This window comes from Triturus cristatus, chromosome 7 (assembly GCF_964204655.1).
Source record: "Triturus cristatus chromosome 7, aTriCri1.1, whole genome shotgun sequence".
NCBI classification, from domain to species: domain Eukaryota; kingdom Metazoa; phylum Chordata; class Amphibia; order Caudata; family Salamandridae; genus Triturus; species Triturus cristatus.
Window position 1 is genome coordinate 640,203,045 of NC_140590.1, and position 16,373 is coordinate 640,219,417.

Genomic DNA, 16,373 nt, shown 5'->3' on the forward strand with positions numbered 1-16,373 from the left:
CCTAGTTTCAGCCCCGGTCCGGGTCTGGCGTCGCAACAGCGCCACTCGGTGCCATCTCCGGCATCGATGGGTGAGCCTTTCGCTATGACCCGGCTCCGCCATTTCTGCCTGTTTAGCAGGACACGGATGAAGGGGAGGACTGAGAGGGGTCTGAGGTCTCTCTGGCACAGCAGTGCCAGTTAAGTCAGGACTAGGCAGATGAGCTGGGGGACGCCAGTGGTCTAGACACTTTGCCTGACACTGGTTTCATCTCTCCTCCTTCCGTGGCTACAGAGGAGGGTGCTACTTATGCTGTGGTGTTGCGCAGGGCGGCCCATGCCTTGCGCCTGGAGCTCCCTGCAGCGGCCGTGAGGACTAACCTTCTCACTGAGGTGCTTCATCCGCCAGTAAGCTCTTCGGAGCCTCTGCTGCAGTTTAATGAGGCCCTCACCGACGTTCTGATGGGCACTTGTTCCAAAACCCTCCACTGTCTCTCCTGTGGATCGGAACGTGGCCCGGCGCCACCGCCCAGCTCCGGCCGACCCCAGCTTTCTGTCCGTACACCCCACCCCTAAAAGTCTGGTTATCCAGGCCTCCACGTCCCAAACCGCCTTCCCGTCTGCACCTCCGGACCGAGAATCCAAAAGGATGGAACAGTTTGGCAAGAAACTGTTTTCTTCCCTCAGTCTTGGGTTGCGGTCCATTTGGACCGTTACACCCACTTTCTGTGGTATACGGTGGCGGACGTGCTGTCCCGGTGTCCAGAGGAGGCCAGGACACATCTCGCTCAGGCTCTTGCTGAGGGTCGTGATGCAGCACGGTACTCCATTAGGTGTGTACTTGACACCACGGACTCGCTAGGTAGAGCGATTGCAACGACGGTGGCGATTTGTCGTCACGCCTGGCTGAGGTCCATGAACTTTTCAGGGGATGTCCAGAGCACTCTCATGGACATGCCCTTTGATGGCTGTCGCCTTTTTTAAAGACTCCAGGGCTACAGCCAAGTCCTTGGGCCTGTCGGCCCAGCGCCAGCAAGCTTCTGCCTTTCGCCCCTTTCGTGGCCAAGGAAGGGGCGCCCCCGCACGTTCGTCCAGCCACAGGCCGCAGAACCAACCTCGACGTGGATTGCGCCATGGCGGAGCAGGGTGACAGAGAGCCGGTCAGTCCGCATCCCCTCCCGCAGCATCTGCCTCAAAGCCTTCCTAGTCCGAGCTTTCAGGCCCATTCCATGCCAGTGGGAGGCAGAGTTCGCCATTACCTCCTCCACTGGCGTACCATCACTTCGGACAGGTGGGTGCTGCAAATCGTCTGAAGGGGCTACTCCCTCCCCTTCGAGGCGACCCTCCAGCCATGCCACCGCAGTACCACCACATGTCAGGGGGATCACTTGCAACTTCTGCAGGAGGAAGTTACGGCCCTCTCGGCCAAGGGGGCCATCGAGCGCGTTCCTGGCCCAGAAGTAGGACAGGGTTGTTACTCCCACTACTTTGTTTCCCAAGAAGGGCAAAGGGGGCCTACCTCCTATCTTGGACCTCAGGAGCGTCAACGCCTTCCTCTGGAAGGAGAAGTTCAAGATGCTGACTTTAGCTCAGGTTCTGGCTGCCTAGACCCTGGAGACTGGATGGTAGCGTTGGACTTAAAGGACGTTTATTTCCACATCTTCGTCCTGCTGGCCCACCGGCGTTACCTGCGGTTCACGGTAGGCCATGAGCACTTTCAGTTTACCGTGCTCCCCTTTGGCCTCACCAGTGCCCCTCGGGTGTTCACGAAAGTGATGGCGGTGGTCGCAGCTCATCTGCGCAGATTAGGGGTTCCAGTCTTCCCCTATCTTGACGACTGGTTGTTGAAGGCGGGCTAGCCCCGAACAGTCGTCTCCCTCCTCCAGACTACGGCCGACCTCCTGCAATTGCTGGGGTTCTCCATCAACGTGCCAAAATCACATCTGAGTCCCTCCCAGAAGCTCCTCTTCATCGGAGCGGTTCTGGACTCAGCGCAGTTTTGGGTCTATCCTCCCGAACAGCGGGTTCGGGATATTCAGGCTGTGATTCCGATCTTTCAGCCTTTATCCTGAGTTTCGGTCAGGATGGCCCTACGGCAGCTGGGTCTGATGGCCTCCTGCATCCTGCTGGTACATCACGCCAGGTGGCGGATGCGGGCTCTGCAGTGGGACCTGAAGTTCCAGTGGGCTCAACATCAGGGCAACCTGTCCAACCACGTTCTGATCTCGGAGGGCACTGCAAGACAGTTGCAGTGGTGGCTCACTGACCGCGATTGAGTCAATGGCAGATCCCTCTCCCTACCCCAACCGGAGCACGTAGTGGTGACGGATGCGTCCCTCCTGGTATGGGGGGACCACATGAGAGAGGCGGAGATCAGAGGACTCTGATCTCCGGCAGAGTCCCGGCTCCATATCAACCTATTGGAGCTGCGGGCGATCCGGCTTGCACTGAAGGCATTCATTCCCTCTGTCCGGGGAAGTGAGTGCAGGTGTTCATGGACAACACCACCGCCATGTGGTATTGCAACAAACAGGGCGGGGTGGGGGTCGTGGACCCTTTGTCAGGAGGACATGGCTGGAACATCAGGGCATCACCCTGGTGGTTCAACACCTGGCAGGCTCTCTGAACGCCAGGGCGGACGAACTCAGCCGCCGGTGCATGATGGATCACGAGTGGCGTCTGAACATCTGACATGGCGCAAGGCCTCTTTCGGCAGTGGGGAGAGCCTTGGTTAGATCTATTCGCCACCGAAGAGAATGCGCAATGTCATCAGTTCTGCGCGTTAGAATTTTCCAAGGCGGCACTCGCTCGTAGACGCTTTTCGACGCAAGTGGAGTTGCGGTCTGTTGTACGCCTTTCCGCCTATACCTCTTCTGCCCAGAGTGCTGAAGAAAATCAGGCGCGACTGGGCCCAAGTTATCCGTGTGGCTCCGGATTTGGCACGAAGATACTGGTATCCTGAGCTACTTAGTCTGTCAATCGATCCCCTGATTCGACTGCCTCTTCAGGAGGACCTTCTGTCGCAGCAGCAGGGGACGGTCCTCGACCCGAACCTGTCCAGCCTCCACCTCCATGCGTGGAGATTGAGCGGCGGCAGTTGATGCCATTTGACTTGCCTCCTGAAGTCTGTGATGTCATTCTGGTAGCCAGGCATCCCTCCACTAAAACGGTATACGCCTGCAGGTGTACCAAATTTGTGGCATGGTGCACAGCAAAGGCTGTGGATCACCTTTCCGCCGCTCTTTCTGAGGTTCTCCTCTTTATTCTTTCCCTTGCCCAGCAGGGCTCTGCTCTGGGCACCATCAGGGGATATCTTTCAGCTGTTTCAGCCTTCTTGAGGCTTCCTGATCAGCCTTCTCTTTTCATGTCCCCTGTTGTCAATAGATTCTTGAAAGGCATTACTCACATGTTCCCTCCTGTTCCCTTTGTAATGCCTCAGTGGGACTTGAATCTGGTGTTAAGTTATCTGATGTGCGCTCCCTTTGAGCCACTTCATAACTGTCCTCTTCGTCTTCTGACTCTCAAGACTGCTTTCCTGGTTTCCATCACCTCTACCAGAAGAGTGAGTGAGCTCCAGGCTCTTTCATCTAAACCTCCTTTCCTTTCTGTCCATCCAGACAAGGTTGTTCTGAGGACTCGTCCTTCTTTTCTTCCTAAAGTGGTTACTGTCTTTCACATCGGGCAGTCCATTACCTTGCCCACCTACTTTCCGCCTCCGCATCCCTCGAAAGAGGAAGAGAGGCTCCACCGTCCGGACCCAAAACGTGCGCTCTCCTTTTATCTGGACCGCACAAAACAATTCTGGGTGGACGACCAACTCTTTGTAGGGTATGTGGGCGCTAAGAAGGGACGGGCGGTGCATAAGCGAACCTTCTCTCGGTGGGACGTTTTGTGCATTAAGGTCTGTTATTCCTTGGCTAAGAAAGATCCTCCTGTGGGGCTGAGGGCTCATTCCACTCGGGCTACAGCGGCTACTACTGCCTTGGGACGGGGAGTCCCTCTGCAGGACATTTGTCAGGCAGCTACGTGGGCCTCGCTGCACACGTTTGCCAAGCATTACTGCCTGGACAGCCAAGTCCGGAGAGACGGCTTCTTTGGCAGTTCCGTTCTCCAGGACTTCCTGGTGTGATCTTGGTTCGCAGACCCACCACCGGGGTTGGTATTGCTGGGGTATCTATTCTAAGGTAAGGAATCTAACTAACGTGTTTCTTTCAGATGCACAAGTTACTTACCTTCGGTAACGATATATCTGTAAGAAACATTAGTTAGTTAGATTCCTTACTGCCCCACCCGTCCTCCCCGTTCTGCGAACCGATATCTAGGGTTAAGGTCATCCCTTCCAGGGCCCTAGTTTCATGGCACCAGTGTCGGTTTCTTGCATGGCTCTGCGGCGTTTCTGGAGCGGAAACCTATGTACAGAACTGATGTCAGCACGCGAGGGCGGCGTCTAAGTACTCCGACAACGTCATCCCGGCGATCACGACGACGGATGCGGAGCCGCAGACGACGCCTACCGACGCGCAAGGGTACTGCTGACAAAAAATCTTTCCGGATTCAGCCTGACGCCTGGGGATGTTCTAAGGTAAGGAATCTAACTAACTAATGTTTCTTAGAGATGTATCGTTACCGAAGGTAAGTAACTTGTGCTTCTATAAGAGTCTGAGAATCTTTAAAAAAGGACTTATCCAAATGAAAATTAAAATCCCCCAGGACCGTCAAATTAAGTTTCGCCAAGTAGGGTTCTATACGATTGGTGAAATCCTGAGTGAAAGATGGTCTTGGCCCAGGGGGACGATAGGGTAAAATTCCAGCAAAGCTTTCTGTAGAGAGTATTTTTAAGGAAAAGACTATCACTTGGTAGGGGTCAGTGGATGTTTTTAGCAGTTCAATGTAGCAGGTTTAGAATCCTTGAGTAGAATGCCTAACCCCCCACCAATTCACCCTACTCTGTCAAATTGTGATAATACATATCCCTGTGGGATTGCATCGACCAAGTCAGGGCAGGAGCAATCCGTAGCCCTGGTCTCAGTAATGAAAACCCAGTCTAGCCTTTGAGAGGAGACAAAGTCAAAGAACTCCACTTTATTTTTAATTGGAGATCTAGCATTAATGAGATAACCCGAGTAGGTATGCTCCAGAGAAATAGGGGGTAGAGAGAGATCTTCAGCAAGACTATGGCAAGTTTTAGCAGGGGTAACAGAAAATTACAAGTAGGGCAGATAAGCAACTGATTGAATGTCACTTTCCAGGTTTGTAGTGTGGTAATGGAGCTCTCCACGCCTCCCTAGCTCAAGAAGCCAGCTTTTGGTGTAAGCGAAGGGCTTAATAGTGTTCCTTACAACCAGGGGTCCTGGCGCAAGCCACAGACAGGCTTGACTTTGGCGCTGCGCTTCCGACCCAGCATGTTCTTAAGTAGGCTGGGCCGGAAAAGACTAAACTGCTAACCCCACCACACAGAGATTGGAACCCACAGGAAGTGTAAATGATGAAGGGAAAGAGCCCACTTCCTTCTGCACCAATCAGCAAAGTGCCGCGGCGGACCGGGGGAATGATGTGAGGGAGTGGTGAGAGAAAAATAAACTGTGCAATCTGTTGTAAAATGTTAAAGATTAAAATGCAATGCTAAATAAACTTTCGCCGAAAGATTATCCTAGCGTATAGTTCCTGACAGCCTCTGGGCATCTGTCCAATGATAACATTTTGCAGCCTTAGAAGATAAATTGAGTTACAATAGGGGAGAGGATGTAGCTTTACAACAACAAAACAGTATTGTTTTGTAAACACCTCAAAATAAAACATTACCTCCATACTGCCTTACCTTCATCACCCTCCTAGACCACACCCAGAAAGGTGATCTAACCAGGTACTTAGGTTCAATCTGTTAAGAAACACTGGAACAAATTTTAGCACTTGACAATGACAAAGATGTCAGAAACAAATGAGTTTTGGAATTTGATAAACCATATGTTGAGGGCCATTATAGGCAACTATATATGTTGGAACATGCCACAGCAAACTCCCCTACCTGTTCAGAGTTCCAGTGAAGTGCGTCAAAAAGATGCATTCAAGTTCCTAAACATACTAAACACTGGAGTGACACAGGGGTAAGAGTAATTGGAAGCTCATGGCCACAGTTTGTATACTTACTATAACCACCAGGAAATAATATTCTTGAAACAAATCCCTTCTAACCCTTAACGCTTGTATTTTGGTCATAGGGGAATGGCAGTCTAACACAGAAAGACTTTCTCCTGATGGTTGTTGCAACAAGTGTACTGTCTTGTAGAAGGCTGGCTTAGTATATAGTGCCCACTTATGTAAGTGAAGCCCCTTGCACTAATCCAGACAATCCTTATGGAGATTTTAGTGGTCTTAGACAACCATAGAAAGCTCTTTAAGTGGTAGGTGTGGAGATCATCCTTCAGGCTTATCCAGTGTTAAGCAGCTTGTTTTACTAGATCTAATCATGTAGTGTATGTTAAATGAAAGAGAACCCCACAGTGTGTATATAAAAATGTCTATTTATTACACAATGATCACTAACACATTGTGCTGATATCTCCGGGTAGGAGATATACCAAATACACAACAATGCTTCAATTGCAAGTAGGTAAGTAAGCACAATACACAGCGGACTCCAGCGGGAGACCAAAACGTATAATAAAAAAGTGAAATGCGATATGCGACCAAAGTCGGAACTTAGACCAGGAGACTCAGAAGAGCTGGGGACCCAAGCAACCACCCAAGGTAAGTACCCAGGAACCCCACAGAGGCTGTGAGCAGAGTGGAAAGCAGCCACGTACTCAGTAGAAGTTAACAGGAAAGTTGCAGTTGCTGTTTTGAAGAAGGCCCTTTTCAGTGGACCCTGAAGAAGCTCCATGGAAGACAGAAGGTTGTAGAGTCTCCCCACCCGTGGATACCTCATGAACCAGGATACCTACACCATGGAAGCTGGGTGCATAGGTGCGAAGTGATGTCAGAAAACGCGGTAGACCACAATGGAGGACTTCAGAAATGATATCCCTGGCGAAGACTATGCTAGTTCAGTGGAATCCACAGGTGGATTCTGGGAGTGAAGAGCCTGCAAGCAGAGGGGACAGAGTCTATGCCACTCGGCGGTGACCAGGAGGCACGGAAGAGAAATGCCCACTGATGTCAATGCAGGAGTGATGACAGTGACTTTGTCGCTGCGGCTGTGAGGACCAGGCAGCACCGGGGAAGACCAGGAGCCGTGCATGAGCTGTCCCACCACAGAAGTCGAGAACCATGTGTCCGTGTCCAACGAGAGGACCAACAAGCCTTGGCAGCTGCAACAGGTTTGGAACGCAAAGAAGCAGCAATGTTGGGATCAACAAGGCCCAAGGGACTCACCACAAGTAGGAGAGTAAAAGCAGGCTCCAAGCAAGCAGGGGAGCCCACTGAGGCAGGAGAAGACCCTGAAGAGGACCGACAGGCCAAAGGCACAGGAGTCACAAGTGGACCTAGAGCAGCTCACCATGATGGAAGCCCCATGGTGGTAAAGATGCAGTGAAGACACTGTACTTGGCAGGAAGAGAGTCTGGAGCTTTTTGTAGCCCGAAGATCTCTGGAGTGCAGAGCCAACATGCCTTGGCAGTGGCAAGTCGACGCGGTGCACAGGGGTTCGATCCCAGGAGTTGCAGAACCACCACCTGTATTGCTGAGACTTTCGAAGTCCGTGTGACGCCAGGAGCAGTAAACCCGTCAGCCTCATTGCAGCACCTGCAGATGCAGGGGAGTGACTCCTTCTCTCCAAGGGAGATTATTTCAGGTGTCTTTCATGCCCACAGGTCTGTTGAAGAGCCTGGAAGAAGCACAGACATAGATGATGAAGAAGACTTGCAGAACAGTGAGACCAGGAGCAGCCGTAGTCTTAAATGATGCAGTCTCGTTCCATTTGAAGTCTAGTGTCCAGACGGTAGAAAAGTGACATGGTTTCATGCTTTTTTTGTCGCAGACAAATCTGAAGACCTAACCACAGGTAAACCCTTAAATACCCTAGGAAAGGGGTTAGGTGACTCAGGTGTCCCTCCCAGAGGAGGGTTTGGACAGGGGCGGGATACTTCCAAGTCCTTTGTCCAGTTTCACACCAGAGTGGGAGCCAAGGGCTTTCTGAACTGGTTCAACCCGTAGTATGCAAGGAGGGCATTAAATGTCCCCTTCAAAGCAGTGTGGTGGCGATAGCAAGCGACCCCACCCCAGCCCAATACACTAAGTTCTGTCTGGGAGGTGGTCACACCTCCCTGTGGCAGGCAAACTATTGTTCTACCTTCCCCTGCTTGAACTCAGCTCAACAGCAGGAGGGCAGAATCGTGTCTGGCGTTGGCAGCAGCACTAGCTTGCTGGCAGACCCTGGAAGAGTGTTACCGGGAGTACTGGAGGATTCTGGAAGAATCATACCCCAGTGTTGGGGTATGATTCCAACATGTTTGATACCAAACATGCCCAGGTTTGGCCCAGCCATTAAATAGTTAGCAATCGCGTAACAACGGATGACCACCATATATATCAAAATGGCTGCCTACACTTACAAAGCCTGGAGAATCAACTCTGGGGTTTGTAGTGGTGTCCTGCTCATGCAGGGTCCCCACGCACTTCTAACCCATCACCTTGCCTTCAGGATTGAAAGGGCTGACTTATAGGTTATAAATGGAGTGGCCGCAGATATAAGAAAACTTGTATGTGTCGTAATGATGCTAGCGCCAGCTTACACAGGCTGCAATGGCAGGCCTGTAGTCACAGTTTAACCCCTTCAGTGCCCATGACGAGCTGGACTCGTCATGGGCCGCGGTGGCGCTGTGCCCATGACGAGTCCAGCTCGTCATAGACCCCGCCCGCTAATGCAACGGCCGGCACTGGGCGGGGAAAGGGGCGGGCACTGAAGGGGTTAAGTGGTCTCTCATGGGTGGCACAATACATGCTTCAGCCCATGGGAGACCCCTGTTGTATCTGTTCCCTGAGTACCTTAGTATCATATGCTAGGGACTTAAAAGGGTTCACCAGTAGCCAATTGTGGAGGTATAGTAGTACTTACAATGTCAAATTTACGGAGGAAGCACAGTGACTGGGGTCCTGATTAGCGAGATCCCAGTCAGACTAGTCAAAAACACATAGTGAAACCAGCAAAAAGTGGGGGAAACCATGAAAGCAGATCCTTCTTTCCTACAGTCTGCCTCTAAAATCTAGGCAATCTCTCCCACGTTTAAAAAAAAAAAAGAATTTGAAAACGGGGAGGAAGATCCATGAGCTGTGAGAAATGAAGACTGTCATATACATTATAACTGAGAGAACATTTGTTTATTGACAGATGTGTCCCCTTCAATAACTTACAACTGTAAGAGTACTTAGGCTGCAGTGGACCTGCACAAAATTCATGAGATCCCTCTTCAACCTCAGTATGTGAAATCTGACCCTAACACCTAAACCCAGGGACAGATTACAGTTCCCCGTAACTACCTTTATAATAAAAACTGATACAAGCATGGAAGTGCCTTTCATCCACACACAATTGTATTACCCATTAAAGTTTAAAAATAGAACTGAAAGCCCCAAACCCATTGCGTCAATCAGTAACAGAAATAAGGATAATTAATACACATGAGACTATGCCTAAAATCTCTCATGCATCCTCTCCTTACTACCTCTTTCTAATCTTCCCCGAAATGCGTATTTAGTTTTTACGTTCATACTATGGTGCTTACTGTCCAGGTAGGTGGCAAGAAAGCAACACTCTCTCGACCAATGGGGATAGTCTATTGGGTATCAAACTCAGGCCCACTTATTGCCAGACTGGGGCAGTACCCAGATTGCCACAGATAGGAATATGTCTACTTGCCACTCCATATACAACAAATGTTTGAGGCCTAGATCCTGGACTCATTAAACCACGACAATCTGTTATATGTCCTACATTGAGTAGGGTACTGCACAAAGTAATCACCCTAGTGATGCATTTACCTTGTGCATGGTTTGTTTCTGCCTCACTACAATTACGTTTTAGAACTCTGGGAACAGCTGACTGTCTCATTGGTTATGTTCCAAAAACAGATGGCAATGTCTCATCAGGGCTAAAAGAAGACATTTCTGCAGTTGACCCAGTGATATAGCCATGTTAATAACTTTAGTCTGGCTAATGAAGTAAGGAGTCAGGGTTTCCTCCTGAAGTTTTGTTTGTCTTGAATAGCACTTCATAAAAATTGCAGTATATAACAAGACTGTTTTTTTAAGGTCTCAGTAAAGGACAGCTTTAGCTGTCTGTACATAGGGACTGCTGTGATCGGCTTTAGACCTTCTTGCTCATGATTGGATGGCTTTCTTGTCTATCACCCTACAAACATTGCTGCTTTACATTGCCTCTGTTTGGATGAGTTGTATTCTCCCATTGCTTTTGTTGCTCTCTTCCCAGTTCATGTTCTCCTCATCATTCCTTCTCCCCCTGTCTTTCTGCTTTCACGTTTGTCCTCTGCTCCCTGTTCTTTTTTAACTTTAGCTATGTTTTTTCCTCCAAGTGTTTTTACTCTCTCTAATTGACTTATCTCTCTGCAAACACCTGGTTCTCCCTTAACTTGCCCTGTCCCACTCGCCATTCTTTAGTATTTCATTTTTTCTTAGTGGCTGGCATTTGCGAAGTGCTGCCAGTCCACTTGTATTTTTTGTATTTTTGTGCTTTTGCTCTCTTTATTTGAAATGTATCGATCGAAAATGGTCATTGGCCACGGTAACAAAGAAGGCTTATTTGAGTCTGTCATTTCTACAAAACTGCCATTAAAAATACAGCAGTCCATTAAAGGCAGATGAGTCTCTTAATTTCGAATGGGCTTTAGTTGGCTTTGCTGATACTTTAAAAACATTTTTAAGATACAATCTGTCTGTTGCAGAATTTACTGTCACAACTTAAATTTTCTAAATATAGTTTGATCATTAATAAAATAGTTATGTTGGGCCAGAAGCATCTTGCCATTTTGTCTTTGGAAATGTATGTGCTGCTCATTTCTTGGATTGCAACTATAGGACATCCATAAATTGGCCTAGTCGTAATCTACATTTAGACTGCCAGCATTATTATTGGCAGTGCTTGAGAAAGACAGTTTGTTTTTGGGTTTATTTACTAATTTGTTTTGTTCTTTGTTTTGTGTAGGTGCCATGGGCTGGTTATCAGAATAGGTTTACTGTAGATCCTCGACTTGTGACTCATCCAGCTGCTATGGCATACAACATGAACTTACTACAAGCTCATGGACGGGGGTCTCCTATTCCTTATGGTGTTGGACATCATTCACCTGTTAATGTTGGTCAACAGGGCAGCCAGCAGCAGCCTCCTGTTCAGGAAAAAGATCAGCAGGAACACATTCGAAATGGTAAGCCCTGGCTGGTTTAGCAGTGAAAGCAAAGCTGATTCAAAAAGTCAAATGTTCATGGGTAGTAATTATATAAGTATTTGTTTAAAGAAAAGCTAAATATTACCTTTTTTGACCAAGGTATATTTTATTTTCTTTAACAAGATTATTTAACAGATGTTAGTGAGTAGGTTACAGTACTCATTGCCCTGATGGAGTTTGTATCAGGCATTGTTATTTGCGGGTTCTTCTGCTCTTGTCAGGATCTTATCGCCATCTTCTTTTGCCTTCTCAACAGTTACTTCACTTGACAGTTTACATAGCCCACTGCCATGTGACATATAGGGCTAAAACTACATAAGCGGTATAGCACAAAACCTGGGATTCGCTTTGTGGCACTCTCTCTGCCAGGGCCTCCTCATGGTTTATGCTTACCACATCCCCATAAGTCGAAAAATAAATGTTCGGCTCACTAGTAGATCAGGAGGGTCTGGGCCACAGCAGGTCAGTCTAACACCATCTACGAGTCCTATACACAGATCCTACTCACCAACAGATGTAAATATTGCAAAATAAAGAAGGGTCTATGGTAGTATCATGTTCTTGTTTATTGTACAGGTGTGGACGTTACTGGTGAACATGCCCTTCCAAAGTGCCCCCCCTCCACCAGACACTCTGCTGTAGCCCAAATAGCCTCCAGCACGATCTGAATGAGTTGGTTGTGCTCCTTGCCATGTAGGTGAACTCTCTCCATTATAAAGCTCCACAACCTCTGATTGTTTTGACTGACTCATTCAGCATGATGTGAGGAGCTCCATTGGGCAGACTGAGCGTGTTAGAACTTTAGACTAGACTATGGAGGTTCTTGGTACCTCGGCACGTCATTCCTCCATGTGAACCCCAGCACCTTCCCCCTCATTTATAATGAGAATATATGGGTCTGGCAATGCTCTTGACTCCAGAGTTTTTTCTGAAATAGCAGGAAGCTGTTTTAATTTGAGCCTAAACTCCCCACCCCCATGCCAAACTAATGATGCTCATAACCAGCTGCAGTTTATATGATGGGTTCCCAAAATCTCCCACCTGCTCTATGGATGAACGAGTGCCCACAGCAGAAGTCTTAACGGCTGCTGAAGAGGCACCCTGAGAAGAATGGCAGTGACATTGTACAGTTGCCATAGAGCGAACACCCAGTGTTGTGCTTTGTTGTGCATTGCAGGGGAAGGTGAGACAGCAGGGAGAGGAGTCATGGGTAGCAGTGCTGAGAAGAGCCCCTGCTTGGTGTCATGCCAGATGCAGCATTACATACTGTTTAAGCCGTTTGTATGTATATGGTATTTCTTTAGCATAATCCTAGCCAAAAGGCAGTAGAGCATTGTATATGCTCAAAGACCCACACAAAGCCAACAAGTGGTTGAAGCTGTAGCTGGATTATCGACTCTTAATGTATTGTGATGTAGTGTTCTTTAAAGAGGTGAGTCCTCAACTCTTTCCTAAACTGGGGCAGCGTTGGGACAGTCCTGATAGATAAAAGGATGTTGCTCCAGATCCTTTTTTTGTTTTTGTTTTTTTTTATTACTTTATTGGCATTTACGAATCATTACAGGCAGTTGTTTAAGAACAGGGAAAAATACCAGTGGTACATATATCCCCCCACCCTCCTCCCATTTCCCAAGATAGCCGATAAAACAAAAGGTAATCACATTCACCATTTGAAGGAGGTTGTTCCTGATAGTTCTATCGGCCAGTGGTTCCCAATCTGTGTGCCGTGACTCCTTGGTGCGCCGTCAGAATTAGCCTGGGGAGCCACGCATCAAGCACTTTAATGCATTTAATGTTGAAGGGTTTGTTGGCTTCAGTTAAACTAATTAGCCTTAAACATATGATGTCGATGATTTATAAGTGACATGCATACAGCTGGAAACGTAGTGCTTAATTGATAGCACGTCGAGGGAGATGACCTGCACATTTCACTGGATCCTCACATTCCAACACTGCCAAAGTAAGCCGAAGACACCTGATTTATTTTGTTAGACTCGTTGATGCTTTAATTTTTTTCCAAATGCATTTTACACCAATGCAAGTTATCAGGAAAGTACGAACGTCTCTCATAAAAATGGTTATCCTCCCCAAACTTCTGTACTTATTTATGAATAGCCCATATTATACTGGCAGACATTTTTTTGCAGTTTTACGCACAGAGATGATTAGACTAACATGGAGCGGCAAACACAACCAAGATTGAAATGGGATATGCTTACTAGACCATACTCCCAGGGAGGTTTTGACATTCCCAACCTAGAACTATACTATAACTGCGCGCAGACTGATTATGTGCATTATTGGTTCCATCCCCCTAAATACATGCTGCATGTGACAGTAGAACAATGGCTTACAGACCCGATAACCCTGGAGGGAGCTATATTAAGTATGCATAAGCTTCGAGAGGCTGACCCCACGTCTGTCACATGTACAGTGAAATCTTGCCAGCGTATAGCCGGACTGATGCAAGTCCCTATGCTGTACTCACCTCTGCTTCCTTTAGTATATCATCCAAAGAGGCTGGTGCTACAGGAGGGTGCCTTCAAAAAAATTAAAAGCAAGTTTGACGTAAGATGTTGGGGTGACCGGTAAATGAATGGAAAGTTCCGCACACTGCCGCAGATGTCTACGAAATCAACACCCTCCCCTATGGACATCTTATTTTTTAGGCTGTGGCAAGGTATTAAAGAGGATACATGCTCTTATCCGCAAGAGTTAACTCCCCTACATATGATGTTACGATGTGAAACGGCTGCACACTTAGTGTCTGTACTATTTCACGGTATATACACCAATCAGGTCCTAGAGCAATGCACCGCAAGAAAAAAATGGGCAACGGACATTGGGCATTAAATAACAGACAAACAATGGGCCTTTTGCTGTACACAAACAGAACAAGTATCGTCCAGCAGTCGTTTGTGCATTACTCATTATCAATATCTGAAAGAGACACGTTAGTGATAGATTCCTTACCCTAGAATATCCCCAGGCGTCAGACTGGATCCAGAAAGTTTTCGTCAGCAGTATCCCTGCGCGTCGGCAGGCATCGTCGTACGGCTCCGCATACATCACTGGCTTCATATCCGCCGAGATGACGACATCGAAGCTACTTAGACGCGCCCACGCGCGCTGTCAGTTCTTTGTTTTTCCGCGCAGCAGCGCAGATCAGAGAGAGAGCGGTACCCCTAGTTAAAAAAGTTTTAACTTGGTTTCGGACAACTTGTTTTGCCGAGTACTTGACTCCTGGTGCAGTAGGGATGCCCGGGTTTAAGCCCTGTAGGGCCTGCCGCTGAAACATGTCGGTAGCGGACCCTTTTGATGTGTGTTTCTTCTGCTTGGGGCACACCCATGACCCCGAGGCGTGCCCCGATTGCCGGGCCATGGCGCCGCAAACTTTGCGGGAGCGTTCCTGCAAGTTGTTGGAGGTGCGGCAATCGGTTCCGCGTTGATCGAGGTACCGTTTCCATGGGAGATCTAGGGACCGGTCGCGGAGCCATCAGCATCGCTCGTCTGAATCGGGGACAGGTAAGTCTAGGCGCCAAAAAAAGTCAAAGAAGCGACGTCGCTCTTTCTCTAGCCGTCGCGGGATGCAGTGGAGGGGGCCGGCGGTTACTCCCCCGCGACTCCCCTCTGTTTTTGCCTGCGGCCACCCACCCTTTCCGAGTCCGCACACGACTTCGGACGAGGTGCCGGCCTTGTGCCATTTGTTTGCCCTGCCCTGCCCGGTCCCTCCGGAGCACCTTCGGGCCCTGGGATCCGTCCGGGACCTGGCCTCTGCTATGCCGGCACCATATCAAAATGTCACATAAGGTAGTGGTGGATGTGAGAAGTTGGCCTGATATATGATGTCACTAATTCTAGTGTACACCTTGTATCAGTCCAAACAACCCTTATGGTGATTGGTTGTAAAGTCAACCTTATAGACCAGCTATCCTAGTGGTAGCATGGACAAGAGCAGTCTTAGGCTAAACTCTGTATGGCATGTGAAGCCAGCTGTTATACCATATGTAATCCCTTGAATACCAAATGAAAGGACACCACAACAGATATATATAAAAATAGAATGTCTTTATTCTAGTCAAACCCTCAGCACTCTTTATGACATTCGAGGTAAGTACTACACAGTCTTATTTAAGCATACATTAAGTCACACAGGTAAGTAATACAGTTAGGCCCTAGGGGCCACGCAAACCATATACTAAGTAAGTGGTATAAGAACCACTGTCACGAACACAGGATAGGCCTAGGCCTAGGGAATCGCTGGGGCTACACTATACTACCAAAGGTTAGGAAGTGGGAGGCCCACGGGATTCAGGTGCAGAGTGGAAACACTCACGCGTAATGCGTAAAAGTCGATAGAAATAGAAGTTATTAGAATTTAACAGTTTTAGGACACTTCTGGAATAGCTAGGAAGTCGAGACTTGGAAACTATACCCTAGGATAGTCAATACCCTTGTGAGCACCGAAGTACTCAAGTTACCTAGCCCACGGGCTGCGGGTGCATAGGTGTGAACTTGCGTCGGGTTTCGTTGTTGACTCCTATGGATGCCTGAAGGAAAGTTGCTGACAGGCAGTCAGTGAAGAGTGTCCGGTGGATCCCAAGGATGGAATCAAGAAGGAAGGATACCTGCAAGCAGAAGGGATAGAGTCTAGGTCACCAGCCAGGAGCCGGGAAGGAACCAGGCGATGTCGTGAAGATGCAGGTGAAGAGGTGAAGCTTGTCGCAGCAGCCACGGGTACCAGGAGGCGTCAAGGACGACCAGGACCAGGAGGTGAGCTGTCCCACGAAGGCTCTTGCTGTCGGCAGCGTCGAAGTCGAGTCAGGACCCAACAAGCCTTGGCAAGCGGAACCCACGCAGGATGGAGGACTTGCTTCTGGTGCCGACCAGGAAGGTCTGGGGTGCTTCTCTTTCACAGAGGAGCGGGTGCCAGTCTGGAGGAGCCGGACCAGCAAGATGAAAACAAAGGTTCGTTGTCGCAGAGGTCACTAGCCAACGG

At 48.7% G+C, this 16,373-nt stretch overlaps 1 protein-coding gene across 3 annotated transcripts in view; it reads left to right on the plus strand.

Moving 5' to 3' along the window:
- Window positions 1–16,373, plus strand: part of HELZ (helicase with zinc finger) — a 2,003,166-nt gene that overhangs the window by 1,620,928 nt on the left and 365,865 nt on the right. For all 3 annotated transcript variants that reach the window (XM_085617266.1, XM_085617269.1, XM_085617268.1), the window contains exon 26: window positions 11,134–11,353. In XM_085617266.1, coding sequence (XP_085473392.1) covers window positions 11,134–11,353 — 220 coding nt within the window. The remainder of the gene's footprint in view (window positions 1–11,133; window positions 11,354–16,373) is intronic.